This window comes from Echiichthys vipera (genome assembly GCF_963691815.1).
Source record: "Echiichthys vipera genome assembly, chromosome: 1".
NCBI lineage: Eukaryota > Metazoa > Chordata > Actinopteri > Perciformes > Trachinidae > Echiichthys > Echiichthys vipera.
Window position 1 is genome coordinate 33,536,698 of NC_139826.1, and position 25,554 is coordinate 33,562,251.

At 40.8% G+C, this 25,554-nt stretch overlaps 1 protein-coding gene across 2 annotated transcripts in view; it reads left to right on the forward strand.

Annotated features, from left to right (window-relative positions):
- Window positions 1-25,554, forward strand: part of csnk1g1 (casein kinase 1, gamma 1) — a 31,398-nt gene that overhangs the window by 1,057 nt on the left and 4,787 nt on the right. Inside the window, exons 2-11 of one of the 2 annotated variants that reach the window (XM_083940662.1) lie at window positions 7,112-7,542; window positions 8,540-8,580; window positions 9,735-9,804; window positions 18,083-18,234; window positions 20,968-21,202; window positions 21,286-21,371; window positions 21,791-21,875; window positions 22,075-22,223; window positions 22,328-22,435; window positions 24,008-24,118. In XM_083940662.1, the coding sequence (XP_083796788.1) occupies window positions 7,356-7,542; window positions 8,540-8,580; window positions 9,735-9,804; window positions 18,083-18,234; window positions 20,968-21,202; window positions 21,286-21,371; window positions 21,791-21,875; window positions 22,075-22,223; window positions 22,328-22,435; window positions 24,008-24,118 (1,224 nt within the window). In that variant the 5' untranslated portion in view covers window positions 7,112-7,355. The remainder of the gene's footprint in view (window positions 1-7,111; window positions 7,543-8,539; window positions 8,581-9,734; window positions 9,805-18,082; window positions 18,235-20,967; window positions 21,203-21,285; window positions 21,372-21,790; window positions 21,876-22,074; window positions 22,224-22,327; window positions 22,436-24,007; window positions 24,119-25,554) is intronic. The other variant, XM_083940663.1, reaches the window with a different exon arrangement.

Consider the following 25,554-nt stretch of genomic DNA (forward strand, 5'->3'; position numbering starts at 1 on the left):
TATCTATCTATCTATCTATCTATCTATCTATGTAGTGGCTGCAAAGACAGGATGGCATAAATTGTGAAATGCATTTACTAAAGGCCCCTTCCTCAGCCTGGTCACAGTGGGCAGCGGTATGGAAGCTATCTTGTACCAAGTTTGATTGTGACAGGTGTGAATGTCAGGTTAAATTGTACCTTCCAATGTGCACATTTGGCCAAATACGCTCATTGGACATGTTATGGTCAATATGGTACATGTCAGTGTAAATGTCCCATGCTTAACTGCATAGATGGTTTATTACTGAATCAATAGAGTATTCAGTTACCCTTCATATGGAACATTAATTGGTTTGGGTCATTTTCCACTGAATAACACAGTGCTTTAAGTGCCAACTTGCCAAGTGTCATCTTTATTTAAATATATGTTACTAACTAGGCATTTGCCCAAACTAAGGCTATGTGGATCCATGTAAAACTATTGTTGGCATCCTTTAATGAGTTCCACTGAAGAACAGCTGGGGTAAAATAATGTCTGTGTTGCATTTAGTCAAAAAGTCATGAGGAAGTAGAGCTTCACCAAATGCAAGCCTGAACAAACTCACAGTTTACAGGTCTCAATTTAGGGATATCCACATTCTAGTAAAAAGTTGTCTATATACATTTGCATTTACATTCATGTATATTAAGAACATTTGCTTATCATTGCAGGTAATTATGTGTTTGACAAATGTGTGGTCAATGGCTCGTCTTTCATCATATGTGCAGTTAATTACGACATAATGTAGACCACCTCAGTAAAGTTAAAGTAAGCTCTAAGTTGGGATTCACCGATACTGATATTGAATAGCGGGCCAATAATGACTCAACAAGGCAGCTTTATTCTATTTAATTCTTTATTATTACTTTAAATATGAATGAAGGCTCAACACTTGTAATAGTGGTTGCCTGATTGGCAACTGGGCATCATCTTTTGTTTGCCGAAACTTAAAATATGGATGCCATTTTTAGTCACCTTCTATTTTGAGTAATTAAGATACTATGCAGATACATGTCAGCCTAATACTAAAAATATGACATAAAATACCTCTAAAGCAAGGCTGTAACACCCCCAGTGACAACCATTCGGAAATGCTCATCCCAGAATAAATACTTTTTAAATATTTGATGCATAAGACAGATGTCCGTCCTCCACAGAGCTGGGTCTGTCCGACGTTCCTGCCTGTTATAGGGAAGGTTTTCGTTGCCACCGTACTCAATGGAGGAATTGTTGGGTCTATGTAAATCATAAATAAGTCATAGAGTGTGGTCTTTACCTACTCTGTAAAGTGTCCTGAGACAACTTGTGTTGTGATTTGGCACTTTAAATTGAATTGAGTTGAATTAGTGTTATTTAAATATTGCTGTTGCAATCAGAACTGACAGTTGCCCATGACAACGCTGCAATTTGATTGGTGCGTTTTCATGCATGCGTACAGGCATTTTTTTTTTGGTGAGAAAATGGCGTATCAAATTAAGTTGCTTGGCTGTGGGGTAAAAAGGTTTGACTCAGCTGTCAACAACGCAAATTAATGTGCAAATCGATTCAACTTAGAAAGAAGCAGATGATCCTGAACCAAAAAAACCAAAGGCAATATGCAGCTAATTGTATTTATATATATGCAAAGTCACAATTCATTACACTTACTTCTTTGTATTTATTTGTTGCATTTAGTTTCAAAACTATTTTGAAGTCACGTCTGATGCAGCCTTACACATAAAAAAATGATCCCTGTCACTTCTACACATCGAGGCATACTGCTTATTTAGTAAACACTGCTATTGGATCAGAACTCTGTATCCAAAGCCCGATATTGGTATGGGAAAAAGTCAAAAGAGTGCATCCTTAGCTATACGTTTGTTTTTACAAAATGGCAGATTTATATTTCTGCTGATCATGCAACACGTGATTTTTGCCCTAACGTGGAAAAATTAGATTATTGCCACAGATGTGGGCGCACACAACAGTCTTGTATGCATACATGTGTTGAATATGAATTGATGGGGAAGAGGAAGTATCGATAGCCTGACTTCCCATCAGTTATTGTTATGATAGCTGGCTTGAAGGAGAGAGAGAGTCAGCTGTTAGCTGGCACTGCCACAGTAGGAGTCTGCACCAGTGGCAGGCCCCCCTCTCAGGCTGATCTTTCCACTGAAGGTTAATCACTCCACTCAAAGCCTTTATGTTTCTGTAAAAATGAAAAATTGTCAACAGATTAGTCATTTTTAATAGATGCTAATCAGCTGGAAGCATGTCAGTTCCTCAGTATATTTTGTCAGGTGAATTTGTCGACTGTAATCAACGTCTTTGGGGTCTTAAACACGTTTTCAATGCCACCTAAGTGTGCTACTGAAGGAAATATACCAGTGAACATTGCTGTATTAAAAAACTAGGCATTAGCCAATAACATCAACCTTCCTTAACTCATGAAATGTTTGTAGCTTTTTAGTCCTGGCACTGTCAGAGAAACTCTTTTGCCACTTTTTGTCAGTCAGCCTTGCTGCTCTGGCTTGGTGCCCGTGATTAGACAGTAAACAGTTGTGTGTTTATGTGTGTTTTGATACTTTCTCCACATTTCTCTGGGATAATATAACAGCGTTGTGAAAATAATACCGTCATAATACCTTCTTTATACAGTATATACCCATAAACACCAAACTTCCTGCTTTTCCACTAAGATTTAAACTCTAGAATAAAATAGTCTGATGCACGTCTTCAGCTGAAACGTGTGACACAGATGTGAGATCAGCAGAATGTATTGATTGTAGTCACAACAACTCAATTTTGAGAGCATCTTCAGTAATATGACACATTTGTTGTCTATGTAGAATGAATTTCAGCATTAAAGACAGGCGGTTTTACTTGAACGCAATGTGATTGTTAAAAATATGCAGTGGTTCGTGTGCAAGTTGTGAGTTTGGCTCATCAATTAAATTATGACTGCATTTTCAATGAGAATCTTACGTATACATTTTAATAATGTACACCATTTATTAAATAAAATAGGCTAATCAATGCACATAATGATGTTATTCCCAAGCACTCGTTCAGGCCAAGCCCAATGAAATGCCTTTATGTAAATGAGCACCCAACATCAGGCTGTGCCATCGTTAATCTATAGCACCAACAGGCAGCTACGTTTACCACTAAGCTCCTTTAGTCCGGCACAAACCCAACTAAAGTTTCCACTTTGAAACTCTACTGTGACATTTAAAACGCAGAGCACCAACTGAACACTGACTCAGCATTTCTCCAACATGCTCATCCGCCCAAATTTAGCACTTTCTCTCACCTGGGGAAGAAGGGAAAAACAGGAATCAAGAATCTGTTTTCATTTAGCACTGTCTCTGAATCGTCTGATTCCTGGTAGTCATGCATCTCTGACCGGTCCCTTTTTAAAAATGCCTGCACATTGCTTACACAAAGACATTTTAATGTGAGACCATAAGTCAGTTTTATTGTATAACCCAATATCAAAAACCTCCCTCAAGTGGCTTTGAATTGATATGCATGCACACGTTTTGCCAAACTGGATGAAGGCAAAATGCTACGTGTGCAGAACAAACTTTAAGCAAGGCTGGCAAAACCTGTCGAGAAAAGAAGTGTTGAACACACTGGAAGGAAAAGGGTTAACAAGCCAAATCTGTAATTTAATTTCCAAAATCCTTTGTTTCTTGGAAACAAAAATACTTTTGTAGGATGCCAGAAGGTGTGTTTCCTCAAACAATCCCTCATTTATCAGGAGACATGGTGCCTCCACAGGGATAAAGGCCGGGGATTCCCCATGTTACATCAAAACTGAAGAAGCCATTAGAGACCGCAGGACGTTTAACAGCCTGGCGGATTGCTTGAATTTGTTGTTCGCTTTATTAATTGGGCTGGGGAGTCGACTGATATGAATTTGCAGACTTGCTCCGTAAGATTTATTTTGTTAATCATTTATACACACACACACACACACAGATGTGCACAAAACCGCAGTTACACCTTCTTCTTTCACCCACCGCCACATAATGTCCTAAAATGTTCAGCTGAAATTGAACATTTGCAAAAGCAGTAGTTATTCTCGGGGCTATTGTATTGGATTGCATTACATTTAGATGTCCGTTTGTCCACCCCTGTAAGCTAAATGAAGCAGTATTTTGCTGTGACGCTCCTAGTTGACTTATAAATTCATGTATCAATAACCAGAGGAAGTGATGCAGTAGAAAAACAATACCTAAGGGCTCATCACAGCATTAAGATGTGCACAAAACCGCAGTTACACCTTCTTCTTTGTAATTAATGGTTGCAGACGTTTCGCAGCCCTTCATGAAGTGTAATTTTGCTGCCTTATATGAATCAAGAGTCTTTTATTTTTCCATCCTAATCCTCGGGTTAGGCATGTCTGAACATGTTTGAAATGCAATGTGGCTGTGGTAATCTTACTAGTAATATGAATGACACATGCATAAAACAGACAAAGAAACTGTACATATCGCTTTGTGATGTTTTCATACTCTGAATTAGGTTTGGAAACACTGTTTTAAAGTAAAGCTCCCATAATTTACTCCAAATGAACTTGACTAAAACTGGCCTGGTGTCAGCCTTGTGTGTTTCATTATCACCCTTTACAACACACTCCTATCTCAAAATACAACAAAAGGCTTTTGCGTACTGTAGGACTGTAGTATCATTATTATGGAAAATTTACAACGTTTTTAGTATTAAGTATTGTTTAAGTATTGTTTTTAGGGCGTGTATTTCCTTTCAATAGAGCAGCTAAAGAGGGACAGGAAGGGGGGAGAGAGAAGGGGTGACCCCCCCCAACAGGCCACAGGTCGGATTTCCAAGGACTGAGCCTAAATGGGACGCATGCTCTACCCGATGTGATGGAGGCCCAAAATGGACAACGTTTTAATACGTCTGGTCAGCTTTAATTCACACCCAAAAGCTTGTGAGGGTTAATAACAAATGGCCAACAATGTGACAACTCAGCGTCTACTTTCCAGTCATGCCTCTCTTCCCTAAAACAAATGCCCAATTACTAAAGTCACAATCTTATTGAATCTAACAAGTGAATAACGTGAAAGTACAAAGCCGTGTTAAGCGTTATTACAAGGTCTGGCCTCTGAGGTGAACAGCAGCGTCCAGGGAATAATCAGGGTGTGTTTATCATCCCGCGTCCACAACAGAGTTTGTGTGTGAAGATGGACTTGAGTAGGAATAAACACCTTGCTGAGCTAATCTAAACACCGGTGCGGACCGGAGTGGCCCACAATTGATTATTTGCACAATGGAAACTACCGGCTCACCATTTGCCGCTGCTGCAGACCTGTTTTATAGCCATGTTGTTCTGTTCCTGGTTTTATGTAATAGCACCAGTGCACCAGTTGCCCTTGAGAGCAAACTAGCTGTCTTTGATGCTGAGATCTGTGCAGGCAATACTGAGCATGAGTCATCCGGAAGCCCACACACAAATACTTTTAAGCAGCAGCCTTTCCATGCTCAGGGATTACTGCGTGTCATGAAAACATTAGTAGCTGTTGTTTTTTTTTTCTTTTTATTGAAAGCAGAGAGAGTGGTTTTTAATGGGAAATGGTACTTTTTAAATGCTTTTTTTGGTGAATAATTAGTGGAACGGTTAATCCGTCTAATTTACAGTCAACATTTTGCCCGTCGCTCGCTTCAGTACACTAACTGCTGAAGATGAGTAACAGAATGGGAAGTCTCCAAAGAGGCCAGCAGTTGATAAACATCGTGTATCTCATGTCTTGTTGATTGATGAATCATACACCAAACTGCCTTTGTGTTTTCCAGTCATGTAATGTGATGTCTGCATAATTCTTGCCTGTCGTAGAAGGGGGTAGCTCAATCCCCAAATTATGTTGCTGGGCACTTGTCCGTCAAGTTAAGCTACGTTGTCCTTGCGAGCAAACGTAGCTTTATATAATTGTTTACATAATATTCCCCCGCTGACATTGTCTGCCAGGCTGTAGCCGTGGGTGTTGGAGAGTCTTAGATGCTTTCATTATCACAAGCTATGACTTAAGGTTTGTGTTGATGCTCAGACTGTTTACCGGTGCTCTCTGTGACCACTGGGACTCGATGACTATCTCTTTAGCTCAGCGGCGCTGTTACAGTAAGCCAGTCCTGTCCTCATTTAGCACTGTCTACTTGTAAACAGTGAGCGTTTATATGACACATGACTTTCAAATGTGATTTAAAATTGCTCTCTCGTGGTAATCTTACATTTGGGTTTTGCACCGCCCGAGACTGTTGGTTTAGAACATTTCCCCCTCTATCAGAATAATAAGCAGTGAAACAAGACTTTTCTCGATTCAATTCAATTTTATTTATAGTGCCAAATCATAACAAAAGTTATCTCAGGACACTTTACAGAGTAGGTAAAGACCACACTCTATGACTTATTTATGATTTACATAGACCCAACAATTCCCCCATAGAGTACGGTGGCAAAGAAAACCTTCCCTATTACAGGCAGGAACGTCAGACAGACCCAGCTCTGTGTTCTCCAGCACTTATTGTTCTGGCAATGCAAGACTACTTGTCCACCCTGCTGAGATCTGCTCTGTAGCTCTTTTCAGATTTTACTGCACCTTTTTGACATAACATCATCAATAGTGAAACTTTAAATAACAAAACTATGTGCCATTGCCCTTAACCAAGGCGTTTGATTATTGTTAAATAGCCTATTTTAAGCCCAAATTAAATTCCATCTCCTGGTTTATTTAACTTTATTGTCTTGCCGCTTCACTTTTGGAGGCATGTTTAAAAAAAGATGAAAGTGGCTAAAATGTCCTCAGTGAGGAACTACTTTAAATTGACATTTGTAATCTGCAATGCTAAGGTTTTCATGATCAACACGACTAATAAAATAGTAATAATTGTCATTTAAATGTTGTTTTGAGTGTTATTATCTTTGTTAAAGAAGAATCTCAGCGAAAAACATCAGCCTACATCTTATATTTGAGTTCTTGAACCCAGTATTTTTGCAGGATTTTATCAGATTAACACGGGACAACTCTCTCGAATGACACTCCGTGGAAAGTAAATGTCTTTTCTTTTTGTCATATTGTGTCCGTTACAGGTCCTCCACCTTCTCCTTCCTGTGACAGATGTTGAGGCCAGAGATCAGCCTGTTTAACAACTGTTAGAGGTGACAGGGTGAGGACGGGGAGGAGTGCCGGTCAGCTGTGCCAGGTTTTGTCTCATGAGAGTGACCGTGCCATCCAGGCACTGCCAGTGACCAGGGCTGTGGCTGTGGTGGGCCCGGCCCAGGAGGCCTTTTTGTACATCACTCCAGGCTCCCACTGACCTGTGCTGCTCACACCATGGATCAACAGAGAGATAAATATGGCGAGCGGCCCGCCAGGAGCACTAAAGTTTCCCAGGGAAGCCGCAGTGGACACTCGTCCCGACCATCCGGCTCCTCCAGCTCATCTGGGGTTCTCATGGTGGGGCCAAACTTTCGTGTGGGCAAGAAGATCGGCTGTGGAAACTTTGGGGAATTAAAGCTCGGTGAGTTGAGTCTAAATCTTGTGTTAAATGATTAAAAGTACAACAGAATAACAGTGAATTTGGACGTTTTTAGAGTTGTTCTAATGTAGTATCATAAAGTTATAACTTTCATGATAATTTTTACAGCTGAGACTGCATTCTCTTTGGTTAGGTACCTGACAACTGGCTATGTTCACAGTAGAGCTGGTTAAAAAAAAAAAGGAACACAATTGGATCATTTTCTCTTAAGGCGCACTCACACTGTCCTTCCGCACCGGGCCAAAACCGTTTTTTCAGCTAAAGCCTAGTGCGTTTGAGCAGTGCACCCGCTCCGCGCATAACTGGGGACAGCGGGCCAAGGTGGGCTTTTGTAGAGTCCGTTTGCACATGTACGAGCGCGCGCACGTGTACGAGCACGAGCACGAGGCCTACGACGGTTCTGACGTAATTTATGTGCGCCTGTTCGGACATAGAAAAAGGGAGGACGGACCATGCGCTGACATTTAACAACAACAACAATGGCGGCGAAAGGTTCACGTTGGTGTGATGCGGAGGTGGAGTGTTTACTGCAGATTTGGTCGGATGAAAATATTCAAAAACAGTCGACAAGACGCACAAAAACTCAGAGGTCTGTGGAAAGATTTGTAAACAAAGCGACGCATCGCGATGACGGCAATCAATGCGTGTGACGTGTTACGGCGTGACAATGTATGGACAGCAAGAAGCATTTGCGTGAGGCCCAGGTAGTGTGAGTACAAACGGGCCTGGGGCGCGGGGGGAGAGGGGGGGGGGACAAGTACCCTAAAGCCTGTGGCGCGGTGCGGAAGGACAGTGTGAGTGCGCCCTTAAAGACCTTTTTATACATGGATCTTGCAAAATTTGCAGGGAAAAAAAACTCTTCACTCAGACGTGATCCTCACACACAGTTGCCTATTCCCTGGTGAACCCTTTATAAAGCTTTGAGTGGTGTACTTTATTTTTAAAAGCCATCTAAGCCATATTTCCTGTCTTATTTCAGGTAAAAATCTCTACACCAACGAGTATGTAGCTATTAAACTGGTAAGTGCACAATTTCTTTCTCTGCTTCATACCTCCCGTTGATTTTAGTGATGCATCTAAAATGTTACTGAAATGATATAACGTCAAAAACGCTGTTATTAGTCTTCAGTTAGTAACTAATTGCATGTTTTTCATAGCCTTTTGCAGTTGATTTACAGAAATACGACTCTCAGGTTTAGCCCGTGTGGCACTGTGGGCTGTTTTTTTTATACTGGACTGGTTTTTAGAGAGAAATGTGAATGAGGTGTAGCTACTTGGTAAGGTGTGTATTTCCAGTTGCTCCTGGACTGGAAATCATGACTCCTGACTCATGCTTTTATTATTGCTCACTAGAGAGCAGTAAATACAGTAGCTACAATAGTTTTAAGTTTACTAAGCCAAATCGTTTTCCGCTGCTCACACTGCTGTTTTGTTCTGACACTGATGTAAATGTGTGTTGAGTTTTCAAAACATCCCCGAACTGGAAATAAATGTTCGAGTTTGGAGGCTTTACTGGGCCCGCTGAACCTTCAGTTCATACACAGGTCACTTTCATCAGGAAATTATTTTCCGGGCGAATTTGGATTGACCCTTTGACACAATTATTATTGAACTGTTACGTTATTTCACGGTTCCCACAGTACATGGGATGTTTGGGTGGAGTGTATCTTAGCTTGGACTAAAACCTGCAAAAGGGAGCCTGAAGGAAGCATTTTATGGCTCGGATCAGAGTCTGACGTTTCCTCTAACATAGTTTTCGGAGGAGGACAACAGTGATGGACACGATTTAGTCCCAAGTGACAGAACATCGTTTACATGTTTGAGCTTTTAATACACGACAGAGTTGCTGGTGATGTTTGTGCAAAACTGACACCCATCCACATCCCGGACCATGTTTGTGCTGGTTGATAGACCTACTAGTGTTACATAATGGAAGGGGTTTTCCCTGGTTCATCCCAAATGCACATGACATTTCTTTGGATAGCAATCTTTGTGTATGCCCTTAAGTTCAAGATGAGTCATTAAAAGAAAATGTTGACTTATTGAACATCAGTTTCAAACTTGTATGTGTCCTTTTCTTTCTTTTCACTGTTTTATTATTGTTTGTGAGGTTCTTGTCATTAACTGAGTGCTGGTTCCGACATGTCTCATTTCTGACGTGTCTGTCTGTGCAGGAACCAGTGAAGTCGAGGGCACCACAGTTGCATTTAGAGTACCGGTTCTACAAAACACTGGGAACTACAGGTAAGGTCACAGATGTGTTTGCAACACCTGTTTTTTTTTTTATTGTGACTGCATGACAATGATTGGACTGTTTTGGAATATCAGCGAAGAAGATTGCATCATTTCCATAACAAGTGATTACTGCACTCAGGTTACGTATTGATATTAAGCTCCGTCAGCAACTTATTTTAATCTCCAGGACTTTGTGTACATGAGCGTGTTAATGCCTACGTGCATAGAGGCCCTGTTGAACAGTGACCTTCATTGACAAGAGACTTACCAGAGTTGCAGTTCAATATTAAAGGTGTTGACAGAAAGCTTCTCATACACCCACGAACCAGATGCAGCAGCTGATGTTTTTTTCTGATCCACTGAAAGGATTTCCTTGTTGTTACCGAGACACAATGTGCAGGAGCCAGGAGGTGTTGCACACAGAACTTGAAAATGTAACTTGTAGTCGGTGCTGTATATCTGCAATGCCAGGGTTGTCCTGTCTGAAGCAGACCTAACGCACATGTGTCCAATATCTAGGTTTGATGTCACACTGGCTCAGTGTCTGGTCTGTAAGTCTTTGGACTTGGTGGTAATGGAAAGAAGCCGTGAACACATCACTAACATATTGTCACCCTATTAAGTTGACATGGCGAACCTTTAGCAAACATTGCATATTTACACATCCAGCAGTTACAGAACAGTCATTAATTCGGAGTCATGCTTCTGGACACCTGCTGTATGTGCGTCCAAAAAGTCGCTCTTCTTTGAGCTCTGTTTTTTGGTCTCCACTAACCCCTGAGGGATTTATCTGGCACTAAAGACTCAACTACGTTCATCAGCTATCCTTTTTGTTATCCTTTTTTCGACCAAAAAGTTCCAGTAACTATGAAAGCTGAGGAACTAATCTCAGAAGTAATCTAGGAAGTCTGCATTTCGCATTCTTATTTGCGTTTTCACTGCATGCAGTTTGGTGCTGGACACAGAGCGTACGAGCCTCTTCATTGGAGCTTTCCTCAGCAGTTGCCTCCTCTGGCTATAAATGATGCTGATGACAGCAAAGGAAACATTGAAGTTGTCAGCTGGAAAACCAAAAACCTGAGTTGAAAGACGCTATAAAGGGGCGCCGCAGGGTTGGGTGAGGATTCTCTGTAGGTTCGTCCCTAGGAGTGACCCCAACATTACACAGTCATTATAGCCATCTCATAAGATAGTTTTCTTAACAGGAGTGCCTGTGATGACAGTAGCTCATTTCTGAAAAGTTCACAAAAAGAAGCGAAAACACTTGGAACAATTGAAAAAAGACGCTGGCACTGAGAAAAAACTCTGCGGACACAGGCCCTAATACAGATTATCGTTAATTATTTTATATATTTAATATGCATGCCATAGTATTTAGCACATATGAGATAATCCAAAAGACATGCACGTGTTAATTGATGACTCTAAAATTGCCCGTAGGTGTGAATGGTTGTCTGTCTCTGTTCGTCTCTATGTGCCCTGTGATAGACTGGCGTCCTGTCCAGGGTGTACCCCGCCACACGCCCGATGTCAGGGATCGGCTCCAGCACCCTGCGACCCCGACAGGGACAAGTGGTTGAAGATGTATGAATGAATGAGATAACCCGTTACTTCATTGTCACATCAACCAATACCATTGCTGATCATTTTCATTCTAGTGCAATACTGGTGTGTGTGTGCGGTGCTCCTTTTTATTAGTTCTGGTGCTGTCTGTTCTGTCTGCAGTCAGTCAAGCCCAAATGTCCGACATGTAGTTTTCCCTGATACCTTACCTGTGACGGTATATACTGTAATCCATTACGTGTTTATTTTTGATCATAGCTCTAGTTTTTATTTTATCTTTGTTTGCACATAAAGGCCGATGGCAACACTTTCTTCCCTGCACTGCCTGGTTCCTGGTGTTGAATGATGATGTGAACACTAACCGTACAAGCACTGACATAAGTCTGGCCTTTTCTAGAATTTGTGCCCTTTACACTGTATTATTCTGTGTTGGGAATGAAAGAGAATACTGTAATAGCTGCCTCTTGACTTCTCTTTGCTCCCCTGAGAATTTATCAGTTTGTCATAAAAGATTAGTCGAGATCTGCTGACGCATCCCTGTTACAGCAACCACTGACAGGAATCTTGTGAGGATTAAATGACTACAGCGGAGAAATAAATTTAGGGCAAACTTTGTTAGTCTTGGCACAAGAGGAAATGGGTGGGAATGCTGGAAACAATGGAACAATTGAAAAAGATTTTTTAATAGTTGTTCGTTGCTCTTCTGGAAAAATGGTTAAAAAAAATATACATTGCACAGGTACTCACATGTATACATCTAAACTGGAGCTTGTTATTGATAAAAGATATGTTTGATCATGTTGCTTATGAATTTATTCAGATCTTCCTTGCAGTTTAGTTTTGGCCTCAGTCACAGTTTGGCACAGAAAATAAAAGCCACTTTTTTGTGATGTATGGAGCTTGATGTGCTTTTTCGGAGCTCTACGTGCATACATGATAACCAGACTGGGAATATAATGGCTATTGTTTTGCAAAGGCAAGGGCTGGAAAAGGCCAACTGTGCGGAAACTCATTAAATATTTAGAGAGTGGGTCTCCCTCTCTTAGTACTAACCTGCCTCTGTCCTGTCCTCCAGATGGGAGAACGTGACCTCATTTCTCCTTGGCTGTGTGCTGTGCCACATTCCTCTCAGCCAATGTGGTCGTCACGGTGTCTGTGCGACAGGGTCTTTATGACTTAATGTGGTTTGACTCAAATGCTCAATCAGGTGTTGTATCTGGTGCATAACCAGCTGTCACTGGATATTCATGAGGATGTTTCAATTAGGAATAAAGCATCTCCTACCAGATATTATGTATGCATCTTTATCAGTGCAGTCAATTACGGGTTTCATTGCTACTTTGGTTTTACAAGACAGCAGCAGACTATGAGGCATCATCGTGCTGAGGACAGAATGGGTTTGAAGATCAAGAGGGTTTGTTCAAGGGTGGGTGGACACTATTGAGCTGTTAAAGGCATTGGCAGTCAGAGCTCATCATGAAACACGGCACCAGCTCTGTGACCATTGCAATCCCAAAGAGTAAACATTTCCCACAGTGACACAGCTTACTCGATTTTACAAACATGTAAAGGAAAGGCCAGAGGTCTTATCCTGAATGTCTGTTCCCACTAATGCGGACACATGGATCATTGTTAAGAATAGAACTTCTCGCAGAGCGCCGTTTCTTCGAGTGAATTTACAATTCGTCTTATCGGTCGTTAAGGAAGAGATTTCAAAGGTTATAACACCAGATAATGTAGATACAGTGTTATAATTATATGCTGTGCAGCATTAGTGTTTGATGAACAATGAAGAAATGAATTTATTACCTTTGATTTACTAATGTTCACTGGGATTTTTGAACAAAAGACAAGCCAGAATTTTCCTCTAGCAATCTTCCTTCGTAGAATGAAAGAGTGTACATCACAGTGGAGGTTAACTCTAATTCAGGGATTCATTGATTAGTTGTCAACTATTCAAATGAATCAAAATTCTGTGATTTTAGCTTTTTAAATGTGAAAATTCTCGGTTTTGGTTTCTTTCCTGTATGACAGAGTATCTCTGAGTTGTGGACAAAACTAGGCAAGTAAGGATGTCCTCTTGGGAAACACAGATAAACATTGGTCACCATTTTCTGGCATTTTATAGACCAAACAACTAATCTATTAATTGAGAAAAGGCCCTAGTCTAATTACAAATGCTGGTTTCTTTCCACTTTTGTTTTTTAAGTGGGTCATCGCTTACAGCTACTAGCGTTTTGCAGTGTGGTTTTGCAAAGCAGCCACAAGGTCAGAAATGTCATTGTGCGTTCCAAAGTGAATCAGCACAGCGCACAAACTTGATTTGAGCCAGACGCTGGCTGTTTTACACGAGAAGTGTTCTGTAGAGCTGATGCACAACCAACACAGATTGCCTGTCTCTCCTTAGTCTATGTCTCCATTTCCATTACACAGCTTTTGCACACACCGGTCATAAATTTACTATGCGAAATCAGTCTGTCCACCAATCTCCAAAATGCCGCTTAGAGCTACAGCCTCTCCCAGCACACAGTGGGTCAATGGTGAGGTACACCTTGGGCTGGTGTCCGGTCTATCACTGGGCTATATTGTTTAAAAAAAAAACACAAAGAATCACACTCACGCCTACAGTTTAATTCAGTCACGAATTCACCTAACCTGCATTTCTTTGGACTGTGGGAGGAAACCCACACAGGCAAAAGGAGACCATGCAAACTCCACACAGAGGCCCGCACACAGCATCCCAACGCCATTTCTGTGAAGTTTTCTTTCATTATGTAAAAATAAACATACTTGATGGTGCCAACATGCACAACATACATCAACGTTTTTAATCCTTCTGTAACATTTTTGTTGTGCATTCCCCCTGTGCGGTGTTTCTCTTGCATTCAGCATCTTATATTAAACTAACAGAAAATGGGTCTACAAGTTATTGATGTGAAAGAAATCCAATATGGCCGCTAAAAATAGACTTTGAATGGATTTCTACAACCCTCTTTGTTACAGTGACGAATGATGTATGCATATCAGAACAACTACGACCAGTGCCTTTTAGTCAGGCTTATAAGCGTATTCATACAGCCCTATTCATTCATCACACATTCATCTTGTTCCCCTTTTAGTTGGTAAGGATGGCAGCCAGCACCTCCTGTTAGATTACAGTAATGCAGAGGAAAATGTGTCCTTTTATCCTTTTACACAAGGCGGCTGTTTAATTCAATAGCTGACAGAACTGATACATTTGTGGAAGTGTCTGCATAAAACCTTTGTAGTTATGTTTCTTATGCTGATTTTCTTTTTTACGCTTTCTGATCACAGACCTGCTGCTCTGAGTAATGAAACACAATTATACATCTTGATCCAATTTATGTTTTTTTTACACAACACAACTGCATCATACGTTTGTACCTAGGCTATTTAGTTCATTAGAATTAGGAAAGCTAACTCTCTGCATTCAAATATTATGTCTGTGGAAAAATCAATCAATCAAATGTGTCTGAAATCAACAGCCTTAAATAAATATCTAAATATTATGCTTGAACATAACTCTGTGGGTGGCATTCTTCAATCACCATGCACCATTAAAAAATTGAAAAGCCCATATTCTGTGCTCTACCCAATCTAGATAATACTTTTTAACTCTGGAAAAAAAAACTGCTCGTGTTGATCTTCATACCTATTTTCTGAAAAACATGAGCATACAAGAGCATATTACGACCCAGCTCTGTATAGATGTTTATGGATGTACAAATTCATTGTGTGCATCAAAAATACTCAAATGAAAAATATCTGAAACATAAACAATATCGCTCTTAATAGCGGCAAATTAACTCCCCCCCCCCGTTCTGTTCTCCTCATTTTCTCGCTCACGTGTCATCCACTTGCTCGCAGCGCTGTGGAAACGTCCTGAAGACAAAGTCGGAACTATACCAAGCAGGAATCGCTCTCATTATTTTTAAGAAAATCGGATGAAAGAAGTCAAAAGTGGTACCTACAAAAGCGACAGTTTGAGTCTTCCTGTACAATTAGAGTACATTTTGCGGTACAGGACACACAGATTAGATCTCCTATGAGGACCGTTCTGCTGTAGAAAATGATGCCTCTGCGATCCCCCGTTTCCCTTTGCCAGTAAAAAGCTTGACCGACCTTGTTTTCAATTGAACAACCGTTTATCCACTTATTTACAGCACATCTCCAATCTGACACATTTTTAGGCCTCCCACAGTCACCCAGGGTTTCAAGGCACTCATTCCTACGGTACAATTAGCAACCCACAGAACTGCATAATGGTGTCCAGAAACACAAGATGGAGCACAGCGTGACTCCTACATGCCCATATGCTAGCTGACAGCATTCACGCCACCTTTCATGCTGCAGTGTATTTCCTATTCCCCAGCTGGCAAGTTGCATGTCCTTAGCAGCGTTATTCAGTATAAATATCTACATCAGGATTAGTATTAGGATTTAGCTTTCTGATTATCAGTCTCTGTATAATCTACTTGAGCCAAATAATTGGTTTATGATGGCAGTCTAGTCCCTCTTTCTAAACTTTATTGTGCAAACTTATTTGTTAAGGCCTTTACACACCGGGGGTGTTTTTTTGTGATTAATTCACTTGTGAATCTATTTTTTTGAACAGTTGTTTTTGTCATGAGTACCTTGACACAGAACGTGAACATTACACAGTGATGGAGCTATGTACATTTTTATTACATGTAATGTGAAAGGTGCTGCTCATAGTGACACAGAATCTTCTCTTAAATCTGCAGTTGTCCTCAGCTCTGCAGAGTGTTGTAACATCTTTAACGTCTGTTTATTGGTCCGGTGTTATGGCCGGCAACTTAAAGCCACTGGAAACACTCTGATAAATCTACAGTATAGTACTTACATGCCCAGCACCAAATAACAGGCAGATTTTAGACAGAAGTTAGCAGCTAACTGTTGAACATAGTGGAGCATTTAGCAGCTAAAGAGGCAGATATTTTCCCCAGGCGTTGGTCGAGACCAAAACAAAACTAGAAAGAAAGTAAATATTGGACTCCAAATGCATTTTAATGTTGCTCTGTGTCTGCTGGGTGTGGCAATCAACTGTTTTTATAACACGCCACCATATCAAGTTTTATAAAGTGATAAAATGTGAATTTACTGTTTGCATTTGTGCTGCCACCGATGAAATCATCCATTCAAAGGATGAGGAACAATAGCAACATAGTGTGTGTTTATATCTCAATTTATACATACAAATACAAGTCCATACATAAGTCTGGTATACATAAATATATTGCTCATAGACATATGCACAGCTTGATAAGATAAGATAAACAAATCTCTATTTGCCCAAAGAGTTTTTTCATTTCGGGATCTGCAGATACTCGATATTAAAGGACTGGACTTTAGTATCGGGGACATGAGAAGCAATCGGGACGTCCCTACTTCTTTTATCTTCTATGAAATTATAAGATTTCAAAGGACTGAGCAGTGCTTAAGCAGTCTGATCAAGCAAGGTCTGTACGATTGAAGCAGCAGCATTTCTTTGAACTTTCTTGAGGGGACTTTTTTTTTTAAATAGGATGCTGACTAGCAGTAAGCAGGGGCAAAACTTTGAATCATGCTTCCTAGAAGGCAATTACCAGTTTGACCTGATTTCCTCTTCTCTTTGAAACTGAAGTTCAAGATGTGGTCAGGAAGACGATAAAGAATACACATATCACCAGTTACAAATAATTACAAATGAATAGCAGTCGTATGAAATGTTGCTTTGAATCTTGCAAAACATTTGGTAAGACCAGATTAGATTAATAATGTTATACTGTGCGTGCAGAACGGTGAGGCTGTTGTTATGAATCTAGAAAAAACAGAAAAGTGTGCTTATGACTGTTAACTGTCTGATTTCATTTAAAACTGTAGGAATAAAGGAACATTTAAAACGCTTCACACCATGCTCTCCCTTTCCCTTTTGGCTTTCAGCTCACACACTTTTCTAGGAGTTCAACAGTACAAGGAGCTTTACTTCCCAACAAGCCGTACGGAGGAGTGTAAGGGTCAGAGCCCCCGCCCTACCATTATTACTGTTGCGTTAGACTGACCACACAACACGAAACTGCACTGTGACAAGTAGTAAAATAAGAGCCGAGGTGACAGATGGAAAGGATTTTGGAGCAATTAGAGTGAGTAGAGCAGAGAGGGTATGATTCAGTTGGGAGGATGCGATATGAGGCAGTGAATAGATTAGTTTTAGGCCCTCAGTAGAGGAGTGACACAGTTTTATTTGCAGGCACTGTGTTGTATTTTACTCTAGAGTTAATGTTTAGCTAGCAGCTTTCTCGGCTCTCTGTCCTCTGTGACCTCGTGGTGCCCCTCCTCCTGTCAGACCAGTTTGGGGCCTCTTATGGTTCACCTTGGACCCGATTCGGAATTACCATTAGTCAAGGGAGACAGGAATAATAAACACTCTCACCACCCTAACTCTGAATTTCCATTAGTACAGAACGACAAAACATTTAAGGTGTATTGTGCTTTTTATCATCTGTTCACTAGTATTTGCTTTTCCTCCAGCAGTGTGCGGTTTACTTTCTAAACTATTAACAATGGTCTTTGATGCACTTTGCAAACGCATTGTTAACCAATAAAGACCTTGGATTACCAAGACAAATGTGAGGACACGTAGAGCTGTGTTCACTGGACAGGGAACTCTAATTTCTTTAATTTCTTTCTCCTTGTGTTCCAGCTGAAGGCGTGCCCCAGGTGTTTTACTTTGGGCCCTGTGGGAAATATAATGCCATGGTTCTGGAGCTGCTGGGCCCGAGTCTAGAGGACCTCTTCGACCTTTGTGACAGGACCTTTTCCCTGAAGACTGTCTTAATGATAGCTATTCAGCTGGTGAGTTCAAAGCGTTACATAACACATTAAGTTGTTTTAAAATAGCTTCCACAAACTTATAATGAGTATGAACCTCGAAGCCTTCCGGGGTGTAGAAGTGATTCTGCCCCCTGAATCACTGAATGGGTTTTAATGTGAAACAGATGGAGGGACTTTATCAACCCACGGTCTATAGTCCGGTTATTGGCTGGAGCTTTCAAACACATCTCATCGTCTTCTTCAGCAGATGGAGTTTGCTCTGTTGACAAATGAACAAACTTTGAGATGCTGTTGAAAGCACTGGGAAAAGTGAACCAAGAGTTCAGATTTTTTTTCTCCAAACTTTTTTAAGAGCCCCTTGTATGTTAGTACTAAATGTTGGAATCATTCAGGCCAGGTCATTCAAGCAGTTAATCCTGCTAACTCCCTACTACGAAGTCTGTGTAATCTGAGTGAGCCCCTTTGAGAATAGAGCTGCTTATTGCCTGGTGTATTTACGGCAAGCCAACGGTGCGTGTTGATGACGTTTTGCGCTCAAACCGGAAGAAATCAAACCCCTGAGCTTGTGAAAGAAGGGTGGTTTAAACAAAGACGGCAACACAAACGTCTAACTGGAAAGAGGAGGAGATTGTGGAATTTCTGTCACTAAGGACCTATGCAATAATCGTCAGACTAGTTCAAGGACCTGCCAGAGACTCGGTTGTTTATGACCAAATTGTGAAACGCCTGTGTGACCGCGGTGCAATCCACGTCATGTCCTCCCCTCCTCCACAATCTACCCAGCCACCACACCTCGCCTAACCAAACAGTGAGTGAAAACGTGTGTGAAAGAGAAAACCCGGACAATGTCTGGGCCTGATTCTCCTGACACTGTCCGGGGTTCATACGTGAAAACGCCTAAGGTCAGCAATGAACTTTCACGCCCAAGATGCCAAACGTGGCCAATGGCAGAAGCAGCAAATTAAAATGGCAAAGGAGAGCTACTAGAAATAAAGAAAACATGCCTGTCTGTAATAATGGCAATGTTCTGTCTTACTGTGAGGTGAATCAAGGTGACAAACATTTGCAATTTTACAGTAGTTTTACATATGTCCCAGAAAGCACAATACAATACATTGGACTATTTTGAGTAAACTGCTTATAAAGCTGTTTTACAGTGTTTGGGTGTATCCAGCCCAACAAATGATATGTTATTTTATTCACACAAAGCCCTGCCTACAGAGGCCCGTGGAGCAGGTGGTAAGGTGCAGTGTCTGCACATAAGCAATCTGTCAGTACACGTGCTATTGGTCAGAGTCGCGTAGGCCGTTAAAAAGAGCAAAGCCATCACTGAACCTCATCGAGTTTGAGCAGCTCAGAGGGTGGTTTTGCCCAGTCTTTTAGGGGCCCCAGACATCTCAAAATTTCTAGCATTTCATTCTGTCAGCACAAAAATCTGCAGCGCTCTTGTAATGCAGATAGCCCCTGCAAATTCGTAAGGAAACGCACAAAACAGCACAACATAAGCATGATGCTGCAGAACAGAAGAGTTGCTAAAGTCTGCATCTCAGCCACTCTCTCCTCAGTGTTTATCACGCAGGTCTTCCTCTTTATTTTTTGGCACACGTGAGTGATCCCACAATAAGTGCTCTGAGGTTGTACTTTTACACAAGCCCCCTTTTTTTTGTCGGGTGAAAGAAAAGAGTGTCGGTATCCATTAAGATCAAAACCAAGTAAAGGATCCTATTACTCACAACCTTAATTATTTTTACCTTCGTGTTTGAGCTGTTCTTACAAATCTTCTTTGGAAGGTAACTGCTATGAGCACTTGGTTATTTACCTCTACAAAGACGTTGTCGTTCTGATCCTCATCGCTGTTGCTTTTGTACTCCTCAGTCCCAGCAGGATGGTTTTTCCTACTTAGTGGCTTGAATCTCCGGCTCAACATAAACAGAGGCTTTCCCTGTGTTGTTAGTAATGGATCACTGTGGTAGTAGTGCAGCAGAGTGCTTAAGCAGTTGGGGAATTAATCCTCGGTCAATCAGCGTGAATTCAATGTTGACTATTTTATAGATGATTCATCACTTATCAGGTAGAAATACTAAAGTTGCAGCTCGACCTAACCCAAACCTTTGAGACATATAATCGACTAAAATGTTTCTCCTAATGTCATCTACTAATTTCCACCGCGCCCAAAGAAAAAGAGCCAATCCGAGCAGAGTTTCTGACTGATTGGTTGTCGTTCAGGTGCAGTGGATCTACATATGACATGGGGAGTAGAAAGAGAGATGGAAGCGACATTGGCTTTTCACAGGTCATCCGTCTCATTGTGCTGTCGTGACATAATGACAGTTTCAGCAAATATTTAAAAAAAATAACATATGTTTTACAGAAAGTTACAAACCTCAGCTTTGAGCCTGTGATTATGACTCTAAAGCAGCGTGTCCCCCCGGTGGGCTGTGAGGGTACTGCACGTGGGCTGGGAGAGGTCATTTACAATAATAATATTTTTTAATTTGAAATTACCATAGAAGAGTTAAGATTAAATATTTTAAAAAGCAACTGATGAAGCCATGTGAGCGCAGGAAGGCTGAAAATGGAAAATGAACCTAAACAAGGTAATCATAAGAAAACAAAAATGAATCTGAAAACAAAAAGAAAGATTCATGAAAAGTACTGCATACAACTGTTCTGTTACTGAAATAAAAAAAACATGTTTTTTGACAGTATCAGATTATTGTCGATGTTTCTTAACGCTGACCTCTCTGTTATCAGATTTCTCGAATGGAGTACGTTCACTCTAAAAACCTCATCTATAGAGATGTAAAGCCGGAAAACTTTCTCATCGGGCGGCAAGGGAATAAAAAGGAACACATCATCCACATCATTGACTTTGGTCTGGCCAAAGAGTACATCGACCCCGAGACCAAAAAACACATTCCATACAGGGAGCATAAGAGCTTGACAGGCACTGCCCGATACATGTCCATCAACACACATTTAGGCAAAGGTAAGATTCATTTCATTGCTTTGTGGTTTGATGCTTTATTCTTGAAGTTTCTCAGTGAAATGTCATCAAATCTTTTGCTACAGAGCAAAGCCGACGAGATGACCTGGAGGCCTTAGGCCACATGTTCATGTATTTCCTTCGTGGGAGTCTACCATGGCAAGGACTAAAGGTATGCCAAGTACATGGAGAGGTTACAAAGTCAGTTTCATTCTGTGTAGAAAAACATTTATCAATAAAAAAAACTCTTTTAAAAGAGCTGACATGCTCTCATGACAGTCTGCCACCTTGATAATCAGCTGATTTTATTTGCAGTTTGTGAACAATTTCAGAATGTGTTGAAAGTCCGTTCTGTGCTTAAGTTCAGTATTATTACAGAAGTGAAAGAATGTACATGTAAAGACTTGAAGCAATGTTGTGAATTGGAAATTAACCACTTGTCACTTTGTGTACAGTCAGGATTTAAATTCTTATTTTAACCAGTTCAGAATTGAGATTCATATCACATATTCAGTTTTCATATCACTCTGATTAAAGCTCATCAGACATCAGAATCGGTCCATATGCCTTTTTGTTTGGATTCTCCTGCAGGCCGACACGTTGAAAGAACGATACCAGAAGATTGGAGACACAAAACGAAACACTCCCATCGAGGTCCTCTGTGAGAACTTCCCAGGTAGTTCCCGCTGATGTCGGCTGTTATGAACTTATTTATAATCCTGAAAATGATCATATAGAGATTGGCTAGGATTTTACCTTTTTTTTGCGAGACCTTTCAAAATAAAATGTTACAAAATGTCATCCCACAGTATAATTACAATCATTGTATCCATTTTAAAGGTTAAACCATTCTTTTATTTATTTGTGTAATTCAGAGGAGATGGCCACCTACCTGCGATATGTGAGACGACTGGACTTCTTTGAAAAGCCCGACTATGAATACCTGAGAACTCTGTTCACTGAGCTGTTTGAGCGAAAAGGATACACCTTTGACTACACCTACGACTGGGTTGGCAGGCAGATAGTAAGTTGCGCACATAAACTATTAACACAACCCTTTTAAGTCGGTCAGTATATATTTTTTGGTTAGCTGCTTGACTTGAATTAACTGATGATTATTCCCCTCAGCCTACACCAGTGGGGTCTGTCCATATAGACTCTGCCGCATCTGCTGTGACGAGAGAGAGCCATCCTCACAGAGAACGGCCCTCGCAGCACCCACCAATTAGAAATCAGGTACGCCAGGTCTTTTAATTGGCAAGTGTGTGTGTGTGTGTGTGTGTGTGTGTGTGTTTTGTCAGGCTTTTGATCCAGTGGAATTAGGGGAAACATTACAACCTGAAATCTATGCATGAGGTACGTATGAGACTGACCTATGAACAAGGGAAACTGTAACTAAACATCTTGATCAACTCAGGATACTTCAGTCATCAGGATCTCACATAGACTTTGTAAAAAATGGACGTAGCATCTCTGTCGAGGCCCGTTCTCTCAGTTTGATCCAATCGTACTCACCTACGGGAGTCGCCATCTTGTCAGACTTTGACTTCGCCTCATTTCCTCTTACCAGAAAAGGGCCTTGATGTGACGTTGGGGGGAGGGAGATACGTCCATCTGGCGGTTACCTCCGAGGAGAAATGAGGGCCAGCGCCCCTAATTATTCATAAACTTTAACCTCCAATAAAGTAAAAACCAGTGTTATCATGGAAATATGACCTAAACATACAGACTAGAATGTTTTTCTGTACCAGGCTAAAATAGGTTTTATTATGCTGTGAACGGGCGATTAAACATGGAGGTCAATGAGAAATTGCTCTATTATAAATCCTGCCCCTAGTGGACACTCAGTGAACTGACCTTTTTTGGCCCCTCTGGCCACAATCGCTGTGGCGGGGGCTTGGGGTCTCATCATTATCTCCAAACAAAGCTAATGTTCATGCAAAGTTTAAAAGCTTCTGTGAAAACTATTACTGCTGATAGGATGTATTGTATGAATGTATAGCATCTGGTTTTTATAGAAGGATAATTAGAAGAATGATTTGTCATGTGTATCTTTATTCTTAATTTGGTGGACTGTTGACAATTATTTCAGACTTGAAATTGAAATGATTTCCTCTGATTGACAGCAGCCCCATACTCTATTATAAATATTGCCCAGGTTGTCAGGTGTGTTTCATTAACGGTATCTCTGACCATTATTTCCAGGGGACTGCAGTTCCCCCTTGCACCGTTTTTTGGTTTTTAAGGTGCAAATTCTTATTATGTTTTTGCTCCTTACAAGGTTTGAACTTTCTGCCAATTAAGGATTTTATTACTCTTTTTTTCAGTGAGTTCACTGCTGATTGTACTCTACATTGTGTTTGTGTAAACACTCCTGCTTTGATAACTGTTGTTAACTGTTGCTGTTATGAAGACGACTCGTCAAACAAACGGCTTCTTTCATAGAAAAATGTTTCAAAAATGGTTGAAGACCTTGTTCAGTAGTTTAGTTTTAATTTTGTGTGTTACTTAAATCTAATGAGATTGAGGCCAAAGTTTGAGATGTAAGAGCTTACCTCCGTTTGGCTTCGGGCTCATTAGTTTCAGTTCTTTGGCTGAAGCCTTGCTTTGATTTTGATTCACTCTTTTATTTTGTTACTTTTTTTTTCCTTCTCCATTTCTCATGCTGCTTTGCATGGTACCTGGCCTCGCACACCCAAATATCCATCTTTCCTGATGCAATTATTCCATCACCACCCCCACCCTCTCCCATCGCACCCCCCACTCCCACTTCCCCTCCCATCACCGACGCTCCTGACTCCTGAGCAGACAGCGGTCTCAGATCGACGAGGAGCATGGGAGGTGCAGCCCACACGCCAAGCAAACTCCTCCTATCTGACCTCCCACCTGGCAGCGGACAGGCACGGGGGCTCAGTGCAGGTATACACCCCTCACCCGATCAACCACAACCCCACACCCAATCTCTGTGGTGTCAGATCTGTCTCATTGGATCTAATCCAGAATAAATAATAAGTTTAAACCCTAATAATACACAGGTGCATCATTCTGATTTTGAACCCGTTTTTAAAGAAAATTCTTGACATTTAAAAAAAGACAATTCTACATTTCTGCAAAATTTGCTTAATTTTGTTTGCTATTATTCATTTAAGGCTATTTTTTTTACTTTCAAACATACTTTCAAGGTCATACAGAAGAAATACAATTACACTGTCGACCCTATATATTTCTCCAAAAAGTGAATGAAATGACGGCTCATAATTGACCAAAAAATAACATTTCCTGAATGTTTTAGGCATTTCGAATCACCGTTACCATTGCTGGTTCACAAGTAAACGTACAATGGTAGATGAACCAGGACACAACATTTCTACATATTGTCTATTTAAGCCTCTTGTGTGAGACAGATCTACAACCATATACCTCCCCCACCCCTTTACCCCTGGCTGGGAAATGTTATTTTTCTGCACCACCATATGCATGTCATCTGGTGCCTCCCACCCCAGATGGTGAAAATGTGATTTAGCTTTTCAAACGGCAGCCCTGAATGTTTTGATCTCAGGTCTTACAGCTCGTCATGGAGCTTGGACATTCCTTTGCAAGATCAAGAAGCCTCTTGCATGGCGGGGTGACCTGGCTTAGCCAGCTAAGTGCATGCTCTTTAGTTTTAAAGGGTCATTATGCTTAAAGGAACATCCTGGTATAATTTTGATTACTTGCCATTACCCAAGATTGTCCCTGTCCTCAACAAGCTCTATACATGCATAGGTGCGTAGAGCGTAGGCTTTGGTAAATCTCTGGTTATTCGACTAAATGACATTCACTCCAGTTCATGTTGAAACCGTGTGGAGGCTTGAAAGTAGCTACATAAAATATAAGTATACTACTTTTTCAAATCACTAGACTAGTTGAACCCAAGGACGGTGGTCCCACTGACAGTATGAACACAGAATAGCCTGCCTACAGTAGCTCCAGCAGATATGTCACTTTTATCTTGCACCTTGTCTTCTCCCGTACACAGTTCTGACACATCTGTGCAAAGTTGAATGGGTCGTGGTAGTTGCACACTATTGAAAGTCATTTCAAATGTCATTTACTCTGACCTACACTGTTGCATCATGAATGGAAGTGAATGGTTTTAGGATGGCTAAGATTAACAAGTGTTTATACTTTATACACCTATGCACACAGCTCTCTTTTTTTATAATAATTATGTCATTTCTTCTACAGGTGAATGGGATCAGTAGCTTTTCTTTGCATTCTGTAATTTGTCTGTCGTGCCGGTGTGTTTGGTGTCCGGTTGTTCATTCATGTATTTTTAATTTTGAAAAAGGTTTACGTTTAGGAAAAGCTTCCTT